Source organism: Lonchura striata, chromosome 3 (genome assembly GCF_046129695.1).
Source record: "Lonchura striata isolate bLonStr1 chromosome 3, bLonStr1.mat, whole genome shotgun sequence".
NCBI lineage: Eukaryota > Metazoa > Chordata > Aves > Passeriformes > Estrildidae > Lonchura > Lonchura striata.
Window position 1 is genome coordinate 92,396,133 of NC_134605.1, and position 16,653 is coordinate 92,412,785.

The 16,653-nt window shown below is 34.1% G+C and overlaps 1 protein-coding gene across 4 annotated transcripts in view; it reads left to right on the top strand.

The window, feature by feature from the left end:
• Positions 1–16,653, top strand: part of CSMD1 (CUB and Sushi multiple domains 1) — a 1,051,796-nt gene that overhangs the window by 840,848 nt on the left and 194,295 nt on the right. For all 4 annotated transcript variants that reach the window (XM_021551131.2, XM_031504428.2, XM_021551132.2 and 1 more), the window contains 2 exons: positions 820–989; positions 7,798–7,954. In XM_021551131.2, coding sequence (XP_021406806.2) covers positions 820–989; positions 7,798–7,954 — 327 coding nt within the window. The remainder of the gene's footprint in view (positions 1–819; positions 990–7,797; positions 7,955–16,653) is intronic.

Genomic DNA, 16,653 nt, shown 5'->3' on the forward strand with positions numbered 1-16,653 from the left:
GTTTGGATGTTTTCATCTATGTGATGGAATTTATGTTGCATATTTGATATAATTTTATTAATCTTTATTCAGAATTGAAACTGAGTCCATCGTCTGAAACATACCACTCCTCCTAGTCTTTATTATTTTCTTTGCTGGGGAGTTACAAGAAATGCCTAATGAAAGTGTCAATAGGTGCTTACTACAGATGGCTGTGAAAAAGACTCACCTACTCTTTACCCAAGAAGGAAAGGATCTGTCTCTTTGGCACTGACTGATGTCAATAAATGTTGGGGTTTTTTTGGTTTTATTTTTGTTTGTTTGTTTTATTCTAGGTAGAGAAAAAACATGTTTGAATGCTCTTGATTTAGTACCAGATTGTTTTTTGTTTGGTTTTGTTTTATTTTTTTTTTGGCATCTTACTGCTTGTTTAAATACTTACTGCTTTTTTAAATACTTATTTGTAAAGCTGAATACAGAGGTAAAATCAATATTATGTTTATTTAAAATGTTACCACAATAAGTATATTTTAATAAAGTATTCAATTTTTATGATATCCAGGCTAACCTGCATTATTGGTTAGTCAGATGGGAGGATTAGGGGATAAATTGAAGGTAAAAGCACATAAGTACACATAATAAACACCCAGTGAAATGCAGGAGATGGCAACTGTGATAGGGGTTCTAGGAGTTGGTCCTACAGATGAAACTAGATAGAAATATACTTTTTTAGATAGCTTGTTAGAGATTTCATAGAAGCTAGGTATTATTGCTAACAACTCATATTTTTTTGAATTGGATAATTCACTTCTTTTGTTTTAATGTGTCTATTTTCTTTAGCTGAATGTGGAGCAACTGTCTCTGGAAATGAAGGAACACTATTGTCTCCAAATTTTCCATCCAATTATGACAACAACCATGAATGTATCTATAAAATTGAAACTGAGGCTGGAAAGGGGATCCATCTTAGAGCCAGGAGCTTTCAGCTGCATGAGGGAGATACTGTTAAGGTAATAAGAAAAATTATTTCACTTTCTATGCTAAATATTCACATTGCATGAATAAATCTGTTTCCAATGGCAATTATCTTTCTTTTCATATCCACTACGTTAATAGCATAACTGCCTTTATATGAGATTCAATGATTTATATTAGATTCAAAGAAACTATTGGAGACATTATGATTTCAGTTACATTTCTAGAGCATTAGACTGTTTAAAGTGGTTTAAATCTTAAAAGGAAACCTAAAATTTGAACTTGGATTTTGAATATCTAGTATTTTTTCTCTTTACACACTATTTATAGGTGTAGCACAGGGATTTTTGTTTATTTTTTTTCACTAAATGGAAACTAACATTGCAATATTGACTAAAACTGTAGTTATAGAAGCTGTCTTTCAGTCTTTTATATTGCAGGGAAAATTTGAAACATGGCCTAAATATATATATATATATATATATATAGAGCATGTACTTTTCTACAGCTACTATTAGGAAAAGGCAACTTATTACCTTATTATAGGTAATAAGTTGCCTTTTCCTAGTAGTAGCTGTTGCATTCTTGTATATACTGAAAATCCTGATATTCATCTGAAGTGTTGACCATACATTAAATTAGTCTTTCAATTTAATGTCCCTAAATTTTTGGTTAATTAATACTTAAAATCACAAAGTATTCAGAATTCAGTTAGCAAGTTCCTTTCTGATTATCTCCAGTAACCAATTTAACATATTAGAAATTGCTGTCTCTTGATTTTTTTAATTTGCACTGAGTACTTCACATAAAGAATTTAAAGATATAATTGTTATGGATCAAATATCGGTGGCTATATTTTTATCCATTTCATCATGTTAAGAGCTTCCTTATGTAATTAAGTGTGTCCATTCATTTCCTGCAAAAAACTAGGCATTTACAGATAGGATAAAGGTGGGGAGGAAAAAAAGTCTTCACTTTAATATAGACATTTATATCTTTGTTACTATATCTGTTCTTTTCAACAAATATTTCATTTGACCATGAAATAAGCAAAACTTATGGTTTAGTTTATAAAGTTACAATCAAAAGAACAGCATTTTCTCTGTCTTTACCCACAAAAACATTGATAATAAATGACACCATGTATAAAACACTGCAAGATCTAAGTTTTGCTTTTAGACCAAAGGGAATTGAATAGGTGGACAAAATATATGGTTTGTATTGTCCTTTGCTCCCATTATACATGGTCTGACAGTGCAAATCCCCCAAAGTATTTTTGCTCTGAAGAGATGCATCAGGGAAGAAAGAACTTACTTAATTGCCCACTGAGTTGCTAGAATGTGGTAGAAAAGTCTCCCAGAAGCTTTGCAGATATCTGGTTTATAAATAATTTAATAAACTACTTAAAAATCTACAACAAAAACTCCCTTAAAAACCCTAAAGAAACATTTGAGAATCTCAGTTATCCTTCAGAACATCTCATGAGTAATGTCCGGTGTACTTAGCAAAATTCCCCAGAGATACAAGAAGGATTTGCCTGAGATAAAGCTGTTTTGAGTAACCTGTTAGATACTTTCTTTTATAGACTTTTAATCGCAATACTTCAGAGGTTCCAAAGGATGCAAAGGCAAAATTGTGGTGATGTCTGAACTGCAAGGACTGTTCTCTGGTTTTGAGCCAGCTGTCACAGCACAACATCCATTTATACAATTAAGCTCTCTTCCATCAATTAAGGTCTCTCTTTTACCTGCATTTATGAAAAAAAAAAGGCTACTTCCTCTCTATTCCCATGCCAGGATGTCCTTTTGCATATTTTCATTGGAATCAGCATGTTGGCAGGGCTATGGACTTCAAAGATTTCTTTCTTTCCTATATGACCCAAAATGGGAGCAAAAATTGTTACAAACCCCAGCCTTCTATCTTGTGCTGCACAGAAGGAGGTTGCAAGACTGCCTTGCTGGCAGCTTGCAAGGGATGCACTACGCTTATTTATAAACCTTGCGCTGAAATATAGAACATATTCCCAGCTCAGTAACTCACTTTGTCTAACAAGAAAAACCTGTATGTACGTCGTGTTGGACTGTGTGTGAGTGCCCAGGCCTCGGCAGCAGTGGGGCTGCAGGGGCTCTGTGAGGAGAGGCCAGGGCTGCCCCAGCCGGACACAGCCGGACACAGCTGGACACAGCCGGACACAGCTGGACACAGCCGGTTCCAGCTGGACACAGCCGGTTCCAGCTGGACACAGCCGGTTCCAGCCAGATCCAGCCGCCCACTGCAGGGCGTGGCTGAGCCATGGCCAGGGCGGGGGCACCATGGGGAAACATAGGTAAAGAAGGGCAAAAAATGCTGCTCTATAGTGCATGATAAAGTGGGCTGAAAAAAGCCTGTAATAATAATGTAGTAATCCTGTGAGAAACGACTGCTCACTTTTAAAATTTTAAACATTTATTAAACCTTGACAAAAAATACAACAAAAGGATTAAATAAGGAAAAATTACACCACTGGGAGCCCTGGTAACTATCAGCCATGCACTCATATTCAAAATAGATTCTCCACCTTTTATACTTCTAGTGCCTCCTAAAGTCTTGTCAGTCAACTCCTTCCTTGCTGTCTAGTGGTGAAGATCACTTTCTTATATCTTGATTGGAAGTCAGGTATTATTATAATAACAAGTCAACTCTCCCCAAATGCCCTGGCTACTGAGGCCATCCCATGGTAACAATGCAAAGGGGAGGACATATTTCAGTAACATGACTATAGATTTTAAAAACATACATATAATTTTCACTCCTTAATTGTGAGAGCCAGCCATCTCATTACTCATCTATAACAATCCCAAGATCAACCCAGCAGGAGTGTCAGACAAAGCATATAATGTTACTGTTTGAATTAGGATCACTATGAACTCCATGAGGATATAGTGAAAGGATTTCAGAATGTTAGCAATGTCAGCTTCCATAGGAATATTTTAAAAGCGTGTCCCTTTAGGATGATTTTATGCTATAAAATCTCTGTTGTTAAGGAAATTGGGTAAGTTTAGTTTTATCTAATTTCTTTTTACTGTCAGAATGAGAAACTTCAAGAAAGTCACAAAACTCTATCCAGCATTTCCTTCAGGTGAGTATTGTTCAGCAGCAGATGCAGATACAGATACAATAGCATTGTTATTGGACCATTTCTCCTCCTGAATAACTGTAGTGCTATCCTGTTCTTTTATGTGCATATTTTAACTTCAGTAAGAAAACCAAACACTTTCAGTTCCTCACAAATAGGGAAAAAGAGTCATCCCTGAATGCTTTGGCTAAATTAATCCTAAACACAGGTCCACACAACACTTTGAACATTCTCTGCTGCCCCCCAGAACAACTTCTGCAGTTTGACTACACCTTTAATGTTAAATTCTCACATCTTGCACAATAAGGTGGCTCACTGCAGCTATGTCTCAGAAATAGTTCCTGGCATATGCAGCTCCTGCACTTACTCTTTCTGAGGGAAGATTTGTGAAGGTTTTAGTAAGCCTGCATTAAATGTGTTCCAGGGATGCACTGAAAATAAATACTCTGTAGACAATCAAGTTGTGGTAATTTGACTCCTACTCTGTCACTATGTAATTGCTTTGAAAATATAAACTAATCTGTAGCTCTATATATCAGCTTAGTATTCAAATGGGGATATTGAGGATGGATATTGAGGCTGTAGAGTGCATGGAATGGCATATAATTTGCAAGAGTATTTCTGGCATCAGTAAGACTAGTGTATGAGGAAGGGTCAAGCCTATTGCTTTCAAGTAGAATCCGTGCACGTTAATGTCTGTAATTTGTGGGCAAACGTTCTGTTGCTGTGACAAAATTTGAACTTAAATTAGTGGGATATAAATTTAAATTCAAGTAAAATAATAAAAACATTTTCACTGTTTTGAAGGACATATGGCAAAAGTGAATATTTGGATTATCTCTTTATTTTAGAGCTTATCCTTTCTCACTCACTAACACTTCATTCTCCTGGTCTCTCTGTTTTAACTGCCACTTGAAGATTCATAGTTCTTTAAAGTGGCTACTTATGCCAGAATCTTTATAATGCAATTGCAGTGAATTTGTCAAAGGTATGAGGAAAAGCAGAATGTAATATTCCAGTTTTCATCTCTTTAGCTAAATAGACCTTTTTTTATTTTCTTCATAACTGAGGAAATTGTAATTGCAGCATATGAATTATATTACAAATGGCTTCTTCTAAATAAGTTAAATGTATGTACTAAATATGAATAAATAGTGATAAATAGTCTAGACTAGTTTATTAAATATGTTCTGTACCTCTGGAATCAGTAGCATATGACATGACACAATGGTTGTACACAAGCTGTCTATTGGGAGTGATCCTTGGCCCGCATTAATTAGCATCACAAGCGCTGCTAAAAAAGGGTTTTCTTTCCTAGGACGGTTCAACCAACTTTTCAGTGTGGACAATGGAGATTCAGTGCTTGTATTTGTTCACTAACAATATTTCACTTATTGGAGTAGATATGTACTTGCTTGTCTGTAATGTGAGCAAGAGATGGACAAGTGTCACCAAAAATTGTACCAGCCTTTTTCTAGCCTTTTTCTGTTGTTGTTTTTGTCTGGGTTTTGGTGGTTTTGTTTGTTTGGGGTTTTTTTGGGTGCTTTTTGTTTTGTTTTGTTTTTGTTTGGGGTTTTTTTACAGATGTTTTTACAGGCTCTCATACTAATTTAAATTTCATTAAACACTTTTCATTTGAGTCTGGAGTAATCTTGAGGGATTCTATTATTTAACTTGTTAATCCTCATGTAGGAAGAGTAACAGTCAGTGAGGTAGAACACTGTTTAAACAAGATCTCTATAATCTTTAGCTGTTGGGCTTTTTGTTTGGTTGTGTTGTTTTATAGATGAATAAAAACATTTTTTAAACATAGGTAGCATTTTGAATTAACTGCAATTATTAGAACATTCAATTTCAAGTATTATCTCCCAAGTGTAATATATCTATGGAAATAAATCTTATGGGGAAGAAATGATGCTTTACTTTGCACAATAGATTTCCAGCTCTAATAAATAAGGCATAATCCATCCATGAAATTGATCAGTAGTTCTGCCCCAAGACAGTGGTTATAAGCTTGCAAATATTTTTTCAGATACTCTTAGCTTAAAGTTACATTTCTTCCAAGAGGTGGACCTTAAGTATTTGTAACTGCTTGCAAGAACCTTAAATACAGCGGGTTGTATCTTCTGAGACATCTCATCTGTATGCTGTGGTATAAGACAATCTTAGCATCAATAATAAAGACCAAATGTATTCTTCTATAAATTGCTAGCACAATATATTATTTTTCAAAAGTTTTCTTTAGAGTAAATAATTATTTATATCTATGTAGGTTTATAAAAGTAAATATATGCTTTTGTCTTAAAAAAAAATCTTTACGCATGTTGTTTTTATTATTTTGTTTTGTTAATGATGTTTGAGATGAACATGGTACTTTCAAGACATTTACCTATGTAATGGTAAATGTTGGTATTTTCTGGTATGTTGACATGCTGGTATTTTCTCCACAGAAAAAATAGAACTGCTTTTAATTGTTGGTTCGCACCTACAAATGCTGCAATAATCTGTCATCTCAAAAGAAGCATTTCTAAATTTTGGTAGTAGATCTAGCTGGGCATTCAAATAGGGGGAACTTCCTCAGATGTAGCAATTTAGATTGTTAAATGGGTCACTCTTCCTTCTTACTGGAATCAGTATAAATCCACACTGTACCACAAGGTCTGCTAGTGAGGGATGAAGATCCAGTGCTTGAAATATTTACTGTAATTGTAGCTTTTGTGCTGGTTGTCTCTAGTCACTTTAGGATGCATGAGATAAGGGCAAATTATCTTTCACTTTGTATCAGAAACCAGCTGCTCAAATCCATTTCTTGCTTTTGTATAAGCATTGACATGACATTTCATGTATGGTGTGTATTTACACACTTTATATTGCTTCTTTTTTCATGAGAAAGTAGAGGAGATTGATTTAATTTAAAAAAGAAATTATCTTTTTAAGTTCATAATGAGAAAACAAACCCACAAACAAAACAAAACTGCAGAAGGCTATTTTTGCACTTGCTTTTGATCGAAAAAAAAAATTGGTTTTGCAATGAGGAAAAAAAGTAATCTTTTACCCCCTTGGCATGAATTTGTACTTCTCATGTATTTGTGAACAGTCAAAGGGCATTCTTAAAAATTTTAGGATTTGAAAAAGTACATATATTGATATTGTTAAAAGTTTTCAGTAATGTGGCAAATAAGAACATCGCTACAATTAGTTTGGAAATAGACTCACATATTTTTTGAAAACTTATCAGTCTTTTTTAAATCTCAGAGTAAACCAAAATTGCTGCAGGCTTAGAGCCTGAGATAAAAGATGACAGATTGACTTAAATATCTCATTTTTGCTTTGATATATCCAGACAGGAGAAAACAGAGTAGGCTCTAAGGATTTATCTTCAATGGTGATTCCAGAACTTATACTTCTTTTGGCCTTGGTGAATAATCCAGAAAACAATCTGAGTTTATGAAACCTGAGAAGACAGAATTGCATATAAATATTAATTTCTTTCAAGATGAGCTCACAAAAACAAAATGGCAAAAGACTATAAAACACTTTAAGGGGGACAGAATATTTAGGATTTCACTGAACTGTATAACCCAGGGCTATATACCTCTCAAAATAGATATATTAAGATTTTGGATAAACTATTGGAAATACTTTTCTAACTTTGGAATTACTGTATAAATGAAAATCTTTCATATATTTAGGTTTGATGTCAAATTTAATGCTCTTATTTCTGCAAGGTGTATGATGGAAAAGACAGCTCTTCACGCTCTCTTGGAGTCTTCACCAAAAATGACATGATGGGAATTATTCTTAATAGCACCTCTAACCATATGTGGATAGAGTTTAATACCAACGGATCTGATACTGACCAAGGATTTCAGCTGACTTATACAAGTAAGTAGCTCATAAATATTATCTGATTGATTGCTTTATAGGGAAATGTGTATTTCTCAGCTGTAGTGATTTCTTTTTGAATGTTGAAGGTAATTTCCTAGAATGTACTGTAGTTAAGAGACTGAGTTTTACTTGTCTACATGACTGGATAGGTATTATTGATTTTAAAACACTATTGAAAGCCATTTTGTATGTTTTTAAACTTAGAAAGCACAATTATTTTTAAGATTTAGTAGTAGTGTTGTGACATAGTGGGTTGAATGTATTAGTTCTTAAATTGTAGCAGAAAGTAATGGAAAAGGGAAAGATCAATCTCTGCAGTCAATTTAAACAAGAGGAAGAGGAAGAGGAAGAGGAAGAGGAAGAGGAAGAGGGAAGAGGGAAGAGAAGAGAAGAGAAGAGAAGAGAAGAGAAGAGAAGAGAAGAGAAGAGAAGAGAAGAGAAGAGAAGAGAAGAGAAGAGAAGAGAAGAGAAGAGAAGAGAAGAGAAGAGAAGAGAAGAGAAGAGAAGAGAAGAGAAGAGAAGAGGAGAGGAGGGGAGGGGAGGGGAGGGGAGGGGAGGGGAGGGGAGGGGAGGGGAGGGGAGGGGAGGGGAGGGGAGGGGAGGGGAGGGGAGGGGAGGGGAGGGGAGGGGAGGGGAGGGGAGGGGAGGGGAGGGGGAGGGGGAGGGGAGGGGAGGGGAGGGGAGGGGAGGGGAGGGGAGGGGAGGGGAGGGAGAGGAGAGAGAAGAGAAGAGAAGAGAGAGAAGAGAAGAGAAGAGAAGAGAAGAGAAGAGAAGAGAAGAGAAGAGAAGAGAAGAGAAGAGAAGAGAAGAGAAAGAGAAAAGAAGAGAAGAGAAAGAAAAAGAAAAGAAAAAAATAAAAGAAAAGGAGGAGAAATGAAGATTAAAAAGAAAATGGGTACCTGGATGTGCACTCTTAATCTGGCCTGACTGCTTGCCAGGATCAGAGTGGAGTATACTGGAAGGAGACTGAGTGAACAAGTTTTAACAAACAATGCACTTGTCCCACAGACTGTATGCAATTAGTTGAATCAATTTTTGCTGGCAAAAAAAAAAAAAAGAGTTTTTTGTGGGAAATTACTTTGGGGATATCTAGTTTGTTTCCAACACACATAAAGAGGTATTTTTTCCAGGTTTCAAGGGATCTCCAAGATCCATTTACTTTCAATTTATTATTTTATGCATTACTTTCCATGAATTACTGTTGAATCTTGCACAGCAGAGCACCAAAACATAGTGTGGCACAGAAATGAAATCATTGCTCAGTTTAGTACATCTGATGTTTCCTCTTTGGTTTGGAGCAACTGTGGAATAACCTTTTAGGTTTTTTTTCTTACAGAACAACTGAAGAATGACTAGGAAAATCTACTCTAATTTGCCTAGAGAAACTGTAGAAATCTTCCTTTGGAAGAAAATCAAAACCAAAATAAAATTGTTTAAAAAAAAATCTTATTGTAAGGGCTCTGATTTCAAGGGTCTCGAATCAGTTCCTTTTAAATCCTACTTCCATGATCACTTCCACCTACTGTTTACAAATGTAATTTTACTTAAAAATAGAATTTTGTCTAATTTCTACATTCAATTGCTTGATTTTGTTGCATTTTAAGATTTGCTCTCCTGCACCATAATTTTTTGTGTAAGATAAGATACTATAATTCATGTCTTAAGGTTTTTTTTTTTTTCCTGACTGCTTGATTATTTTTTAAACTGTGTTTTCTATTCTTCACATTTTATGAAGTGTGTAGACAGAATTTGACATTGTCTTCTAACTTTAATTTTAATACTGTGTAGAGAGGCAAAACTTGTTTTCCTCTATCTGCATAGTATTTTACTATTTTTTTTACTTTGGTTGCCAAGTGTTTATTTTATTATATGTAATCAGTTTGCAGCCATTCATGTTGAAAAGCATATCTCTAATGACTTTTCTTCCTATTTTTTCTCACATGAGACAACCCCCAGTTTTAAATAAAAACTAATTCTTTACTTCTGACATGTATTTTAAAGAAACCAAATTCAATATAATAAATTTTGAGACAGTGACCATCGAACCAGTTGATTTCCTTCTACTGTAATTATTATTTACAAACCCTTTAGTGTGGGATTTTTCACCATTCACAAATTAATGCAAGCAAAAAATACAAGCAGAAGATGTATTATTTTGCAGTGCTTTGAAAACTGGATGCAGTGTGGACTCACATTCTTTATCTGAAAGTCCAATCCTAGTAATATCTTAGAGATTAGATATGCCAGAAATTTATACTCATTATTTGATGAATTTTTAATTTTTTGGTGCAGTTGCAATTCAGTTACCAGACAAATATGTCCATTTTTCATTCAGTAAATACATGAAACACAAAATGATAATTATCTTTTTGGATTAATAAAGCTATATTTTACAGCAGAATTAACAGGAAGATTACTCTGAAGTGTATTTATTCACTTTTCAGATTGAACTATAATACCAGATACTTTAAAAATGCTAAAACAAATCAAAAAGGTGCTAAAATATAGTTTCATTGAAGGAAATGAGAAATATATGCTGGAGTGAATGAAATTGAATAATTAATATCATAAGACAGAGATAAGAGAAGTGATGGTCTAATAAATCAGGTTAACTCAGGTTACTTCCTATGTGATTTCTGAGTTCTTGCTACCCACAAGATGTCATCGACTGCCCTTAATTGTTGGTCTTTGTAGTACTTTTCTTCCTATTATTGCTAGTGAAATTAAGAAGTAAAATTGCAGGGTGTTTTTATTAAAAAGACTAATGTGAAAATCTGCTATTTCCTTTGAGTGCAACTACCTTTCTATCCTTTTTGATGAAAAAATGGTGTGAATTCTGAGCGTTATGTTCAATTTAAAAATACAGTAGAAGAAAAAGCTAATGATCCATGAGGACAGAAATGTGGATAAAGAAAATTGTGTCTCTGTTTTCAGAATCTCATTACCAACATAGTAAAACCAAATTTTATAAAATCCAAGGTGTTTGTATAAACTGTAGAAATCAGAATATAATGAGATATTAAATGGAAATCTATAAAGCATCCAAGTTCTAAATGGAATCTGATGAAATTTCTCTTGAAATCTTCTATAGAGGAAATTGCTTCCGGCAATATTGATTGGAAGCTGGAAATTATCTTATTCTTTGATGTATAACGACAAGATTCTTTCAGGAAAATACATTTATCCTGGTAGAGGTAATTTTTTACTAAAAAAGACCATGAAAACATCTGTACTCTTTCTCAAGTTAACTGTTTTGAAAAACTAAGAAATAGTTTTTGAGTGAAAACTAAAATTACAGTGATTTTATTTGAGGAAACGACTTCAGAAAAATTGAGAATATTTTAGCCTGAAATTGGCAGGGTAAGTATATATGGAGTAAGAGTCAATTAAATGGTAATTTGAGCAATAGCTGAACATGATTCTACCAGGGAGAAGAAAAATGAGGAACAAAGAAGGCAGCTTTTTGACTTTGTGTAAAACAAGTTTATATAAAGCCATTTCCTTATAGTGTGTTAGGAAGAATAAGGTAAAGTGTCCACTTCCAGTATCTCTACATTGCTGTCATAGGGAATGACTGTGTACATTTATATCTCTGTGCTGAGGAAATGGCAACATAAGCTTGATGACTTTAATTCCCTATGAGTGGAGGACATCAGTAGTGACCTGCTTGTAAAAGTATAAGTGTATTCTTGTAGCCACAACTGACGCATATGACAGGTTTTCTTTTATTATTTTAGAAAATGTCTGTTATTCTTTCATAATTGCAGTTTTCTTATTATGGGGATATTTTTCCCCTCCATCTGATTAGAACTTTTCTTCCTGAGACACCTCAAATTTTTGTCAGGAAGAGAAGATTAGATACAGGGATTCCCACAGCTATTCCTGTTCACTGCTCAGTTAAAAGATTTGCCCATTCTGATATAAAGATGCCAGTGCTTTGTGCTGTCATGTCAATGGCATTTAATGTTAAATTGACTTTAATATAAAACCAAAATCTTATTGATGCCACACAGTGACAGGCTGAAAAGCAAAACACAGCTGTCTGGTGAAAGTAACAGGCTGCAACTTTAAATAAGGAGCAATTCAGTACAACTTCTGAATAACAAACAGGCAGTCTCCTTGGCATGCCTAACCACTCCCCTATGACAGCCCTGACACAAGAGGAAATTTAACAGTGTTTGTTTTCGCTTACCATGTCCTGAGCTTACTCTGACTTGTGTCACAAGTACTTCTTTGCTGCTGTTTAATATGCCCCTTGAACATTGTCTCACTTTTCTTAGCTTTTGGAAAAACAAAAAAATACCTTTACACTTTATCATACATGTCATATACAAATGTTTTGTGACCCTCTGAGTACCACCTAATGCTGCTACTGTGTGATCTATTTGGTCATATACAGATCACAGATAACTCGGCACTATACTATGCTTGTACAATTTTCTCAGTAAAGTTCCCTAACATTTTAGAAGTAAACACTCTTTCCCTTTAGAGTACCATCTAGAAATCTCAAAACTCATTTATTTTCATGGTGCCTGATGATAGATGTCTATATATTTGATGTGTAAGGACCTTTACCACTGTAGACTTGCTCCTTGGACACTTCTGAAACCTCAGGATTTTTACCATGTGCTTTGCACTGGCAGTTGTCTGAAACAGCATGAAGTTGCTGTTGGACCTTTTCTAGACATCTCTTTTAGGAGCAGCTTGTCTAGCTCTCTATGGCAATTTCATGGTTTCCCAGTCCTGTGCAGTAAATAATAAAAGCAAAGGGTTCACTTATCCACAGATTAAGCCCTAGAATATATTGTTGTAAGACAGTTTAAGAGTCCATCCAGAAATACTTACAGATACTATCTGTAGGAACATGCCTGGCTGCACTGGCCTGCTCAGTACTATATTCTACCTCTTCAACAGACTCCTTTGTGTTTCAGAAACATGAAGAACTTGTTATAGACTTTTTAAAGTCTGAAAATTATTCAGGAATTTGTGGTGTACTCTGTAGCTAGATTTTAGATTTCTGAAGGCCTGGGCTGACCTGTCCCTGATTTGCTGCTATAGATTAAAAATTAGATTCCATGTTAGTTCATCAACAATTGTTTTTTATTTCTATCTTCCACTTCCTTGTGATGTGAAATTAGACATTCTCCTTCACATCTGTGGTAAGATGGAAATGAAGGCTGGTAAAAATCTCACTAAGGATTTGTCGTTTTGAAAATGAATGTTGTGTAGATCCAAATCATAATTTAATGATAACAGCCTCAAATTTCAAATCTGTGGTGACCATTTCTTTCTCTGAAAGCAGGATTCTCCATGGCTATTATTTGTTTCAGAAGAGTTCAGGCCCCTGAGCTGTGCTTCACTCCACAAATTTAGGATTGTGCACAGAATTAGGATAGAATTTTTTTCCTTTTAATAAGGTTTAATATTTTCATTTGCAGTTATCATTCTTTAGCATAGTATTTTTACAATATTCTCTTCATTGGTCTGAAGATATACTTTTCAGTTTAAGGAAAGAAATTTTTAAATGCATTTCTCAGACATTATGCATTGGTTTAGCATTCATGGTATTCTGTTACTGCTAAAGATTAGTTCTAATTTTCAGTTGAAGTTCTCTGTTATAATCACTCTTTAACCCTACTGCTTTCAAGGGATAGTGAAAGGCAGTACATGGAAGGTGAATCTGAATTGGTCTAAATTGATATAAATTGTTGAAACCATTTATAATAGTTAATTTAAGAGAATCATGAACTTTAATTCAGTTCATTTCCTATTCTACAGCAATTGAAAAGGTTAGAATGTCAGTGAAAACAATGTTCTGAAACTGCAGACTCAGACAATTATTTTAGCACACAATCAAGTCTCAAATTCAGGAATATAGTGGTTTTGCCTCAGGGGATATAATGTCAATTTAGCAGAACAATCCAGTAAAGAAAATAAGCTCTTCCAGTTTCCTTTCCATAACTACTCTGTAGTGGTTATGTGGTGGTGTCAAACATGTGGAAAAGGTAATTTGTTAAAGGTTATTGTGATTTTGTTATGAAAGTTACCAGTTGAAGGTCTCCTGACTTTTCTGTGTATGATTTGAAGATTCCCATCTTAAGACCACTGGGTTTTCCCAGTTTTTTAATTGACATCTATTATGAAGAAAAGGGCTGCTTTTTAAAATCTCTTGTTATACAGTTTAAAATGCAGTTATGCTTTTCAGATGAGAGAGAGCAACTAGCAGAGATCACTGTAGGTGTCCATATGCATATGGTGTTTTACATTTATATTAAAATTCTATTTTTAGAGTATGAAAGTAAGATCTTTCAGTGATGCCAATTCAGGTAGGCTTCTTAAGCATATTTTTTTTTCTCATCTGCCGATGTATTCATCATAGCTAAAAAATATCATTGAAATTTGCAAGCAGATTCCAGCTAAATTTATAATCTTGGGAGTGATGGCCTAAAGATTATATTGCTTTAATATTAAAGAAGTGTTCATATTTGTAGCATTATTACTGAGACCTTAGTGGGAACAGAGTCCATGAATTTGTCAGTGCAGTGGTTTGAATGACAGAAGTTCTTTACCTTCTTTGCCACCTCAACTAAATTTTTTTTGTCATATTTTAGAAAGAATCTATTTCTATGAAGACATTACAGACATTGTCATTATATGTATGTGCAGCTGGATTTAATGAGTTTTAGCTGGGATTTGTTCCAAAAGTTTGCTCATTTCCTCTGTTTTTCATAAAAAGACTCCTGTTTATTTGCAGTGAATCATTTCCTCTTTTTCAAGTTTTAGATGAGTGGACACTAGAGTTACTGTTTATTTATTCCCACTGCTATAATTACTAGAATTTTCCCATGAGCAAGAATTCCTGCCTGAAAACTTAGAATACTTGAACACAACTACCAATAACCTATTGTTCTTTACCCCAGCCTTCTTGCCTAGGTTAGCCTCATGTTGAATGAAAAGTTATTGTTTCCCATTTAGAATTATTGGCTCAACCCTATCTGTTGGAAAGGGAGGCTGATAAGCAGTTTCTTAAGTCAGATGATCAGGACCTAGAAACCTATGATGATGGAGTAATCCTTGCAAGCTCCTTCTTGCTGCAATTCAAATGTAAGATCTGTTAGGTACATTACTGGTGATTTGCTGTTTAATTTATGGAACTATTAACTATAGCAGTTTAATTATAACATTTAAGCTACACAAACATGAAAATATTATTCTAATACTCTTATGCAAAATTAGAATATCATAGATATATACTCTATAAAGTATAGTGTATAATAATATAATATATAGCATATAATAATATATAATATATAATGTTGGACATTTCAAATAACTTCTAGGAGACTCTGAGATCAAAGTTTGATCTTAACTTTCTTCTCACTGACTGTTTTTTCCCTTTCTAATAGAATAAATTTTCAAGAAAAATCTAGAAGTACTTTGTAAAGATTTTAACAGTTTAAATGAAGAATGTGAGTTTTTCTCTATTCCTTTTATTATATTAAGGAACTGTGTAAATTTCAACAAATTAAGATTGTTGCACTCAAACCTAGTCATATTTTAAAACTGAAGATTAACAATAAATAGGAAGCAGATTTTTTTGCAGTCAGCTAAACTGTGTTTTTAATGTTCATAATTGTTTAAAACATAAAGAAAGCTATTTCAGAATAAAACTAAGATTATTCCTTCAAGATTTTAGGTATGTTAAAATTACCCTGCCAAAACAATGTGTATATGATATACAGGCAGAATTATGGATGCATGTAAAGACAAGACTATGAATGCTATAAACCTATTTCTTTCTATTCCTTCTATTTCCAAAAAGTTTCTAGATGGGAAGACTTGCTTTAAACAGAATGATGAAAGGTAGACAAGAATGTGAATTCCTGTTACTCAGTTCTTCACCACAGTGTATTGAGAAGTTAATTTTCAGTTTTGGGCACAACACCACTCACCAGAATAACAGGTGATGTGTGCATGTGGTTCACCCGTCAGTGTGTGAAGGAACCAACACAATTGGAGATGAAGGGGTTCTTTTAATTTTCAGTCCTGTTTGTGCCATACTGCTTTTTATAAGCTTTTACAATGTTTTTTTCCATTTTTAATCCATCCTTTACATTTGTGGTGACTTCATTCCTCTAAGGATGGGTGTTTTAGAAAAGACTGTGAGGAAATGAATGAATTTGCAAACACTTAAGTGTTTGGTATGTGTTTAGTCAAAGTATCTTACACTATATAACACAGGGAGAAAAAATGTGTCTTCATCTTATTTCTTCTGCTTTTCTGTCCCCTCTCCTAGAAAAGGGATAAGACCAGCCTCTTCTAATAAATCACCTGCAGAATATTTTTAAGTAGTCGCTGTATCAGCCATGTCCCCACTGATTATAAAAGAGAGTGTAGACATGGAGATCCTGAAGATATCTTTCCATAGATACTTGAAGTTTGAGTTCTTAAATACACATGGAATGTCACCTTTAATCCCTGCTTCTTATATGTAGTATAAATTATAATTTATTAATTATTCACTTGCTTGCTGATTGCAAAGATTATTTGTATGCTTTCTATATATGCACTGCAGTCATCTTGCTACAGGCACATATATTTGCATACCCATCTCTTTTAAGCATTATTATTTATGTATTGTCTTTCAATAAAATAAAAAAAAAAACTGTATTCTGCTACCTGTCTACCCATATTTA